The 1,719-nt window shown below is 38.0% G+C and overlaps 1 protein-coding gene across 1 annotated transcript; it reads left to right on the top strand.

Annotated features, from left to right (window-relative positions):
* Nucleotides 1-30: 30 nt before the first annotated feature.
* LOC105273008 (peptide transporter family 1) lies at nucleotides 31-1,719 on the top strand (the record flags this gene model as incomplete). The annotated part of the gene is given in 4 exon segments (XM_011315244.1): nucleotides 31-305; nucleotides 425-507; nucleotides 594-1,013; nucleotides 1,082-1,719. Coding segments are annotated over 4 exon segments (1,416 nt in total), but the record flags the coding sequence as incomplete, so codon positions are not given.

Here is a 1,719-nt window from a genome sequence, read left to right as displayed (position 1 = left end):
TTTATTCCATATAGATTATTCAATTTTCAGAGAATTCTCAATAATTGGACTACTTCTAATTGCTCTTGGTACGGGTGGTATAAAGCCATGTGTAGCGGCATTCGGTGGTGATCAATTCATTCTGCCGCAGCAAGAGAAACATCTCGTCATGTTCTTCTCAGTCTTCTATTTTGCCATAAATTCTGGCTCACTCATATCAACATTCCTCACTCCGGAACTCCGTAATAACGTTAAATGTTTTGGAGATCAGGAATGCTTTTCCGTCGCCTTCCTTGTACCGGCCATCCTTATGATTGTCTCAATTAGTACGTCAAAATGAATTGTAACCATTACGACCATCTATACATTAAACACATTAAACATTCCAGCAATTTACGCCCATAATTCATTAACTGCGATTAACTTGTTTCCTTTTTATTTCCAGTCATATTCGTAAGTGGAAAATCTCTGTACAGACTGAAGGAACCAGAAGGCAATGTCGTCTTGGATGTTGTCAAATGTATGTCGGTAAGTTTTTGCAGTCTGCTAATTAAGTGATAAAGTAATGATTCATATATTTTATTCAAGAAAAACTTGTTTTATATTTTCAAAAGAGAGCGGTTTACAGAAAAGTAAAGAGAAAGAAAGAGGTTGAGCGTGAACACTGGCTAGATTATGCAGATGATAAGTATGACACCACATTAATTTCCGATATTAAAGCCGCTCTGCAAGTGCTGACTCTCTTCATTCCGTTACCATTCTTCTGGGCTCTGTTTGATCAGCAAGGATCACGATGGACCTTTCAAGCAACAAGAATGGATGGCCAAATTGGGAGCTTTCTCGTAAAAGCCGATCAAATGCAAGTTATCAATCCACTCTTCATTGTCATCTTCATTCCAATATTTGAAACCTGTTTATACCCTTTAATGGCAAAGATCAAATGCATCGATACACCATTAAAGAAATTGACTACTGGTGGACTTTTAGCGGCCGTCGCCTTCATTTTGTCGGCTCTCGTGGAATTAAAATTAGAGGTAAACATGTTTGGCTGATGATATGTTTGATATGTTTGATAACTAATGTTATTGTTTTAATTATGTAGACGACTTACCCTGTTCTTCCAACCAGTGGAACAGCACAATTGCGGATTTTTAATCCAAGAGACTGCACATTGCCAATTATAGTTAATAATCAATCGATAGTTATGGAACCGTTTGGTATTTGGGGAGACAGTGATGTGAACATAAATGGGAATAAATCAATAGCCTACAGTGCCGATTTTTCGCAATGTGGTTCAAACAAAAATTTCTCAGGAATTATTACAGCTGTAGAAGGCCACGCTACTTCATATGTACTTCAACCGTCTTCAGAATCGTATTCGTATATGTACGAGGATTACGTTAATAAGAGTACGAGTGGAAATCCTGCAATTCGAGTGCTGAGTTATAACACATTGGGGTCTAAAGTCATCACCAGAGTTGAATTAACACAGGCGAATTATGTTTTTCAAACAACAAGCACAGAACGGGATATAGCACAAGTAACACCAGTGGCTGACTTTGCTCCTGGAGAATATAATATCAAAGTCAATGGAAAGGATGTTGGATCCATCTTCATCAAACTCGGTGGTGTTTATACCCTGCAGACGTATATTCATGAGAATATAACGAAAATAAACCTCACCACCATCACTTCAGCCAATTCTCTTCACATCCTATGGCTCATTCCTCAGTACGTCGT

This window comes from Fopius arisanus, unplaced genomic scaffold (genome assembly GCF_000806365.1).
Source record: "Fopius arisanus strain USDA-PBARC FA_bdor unplaced genomic scaffold, ASM80636v1 scaffold00620, whole genome shotgun sequence".
Taxonomy (NCBI): Eukaryota; Metazoa; Arthropoda; class Insecta; order Hymenoptera; family Braconidae; genus Fopius; species Fopius arisanus.
Note: the sequence above shows the minus strand (reverse complement) of the source record. Positions and strands in the feature narration are given on the sequence as shown.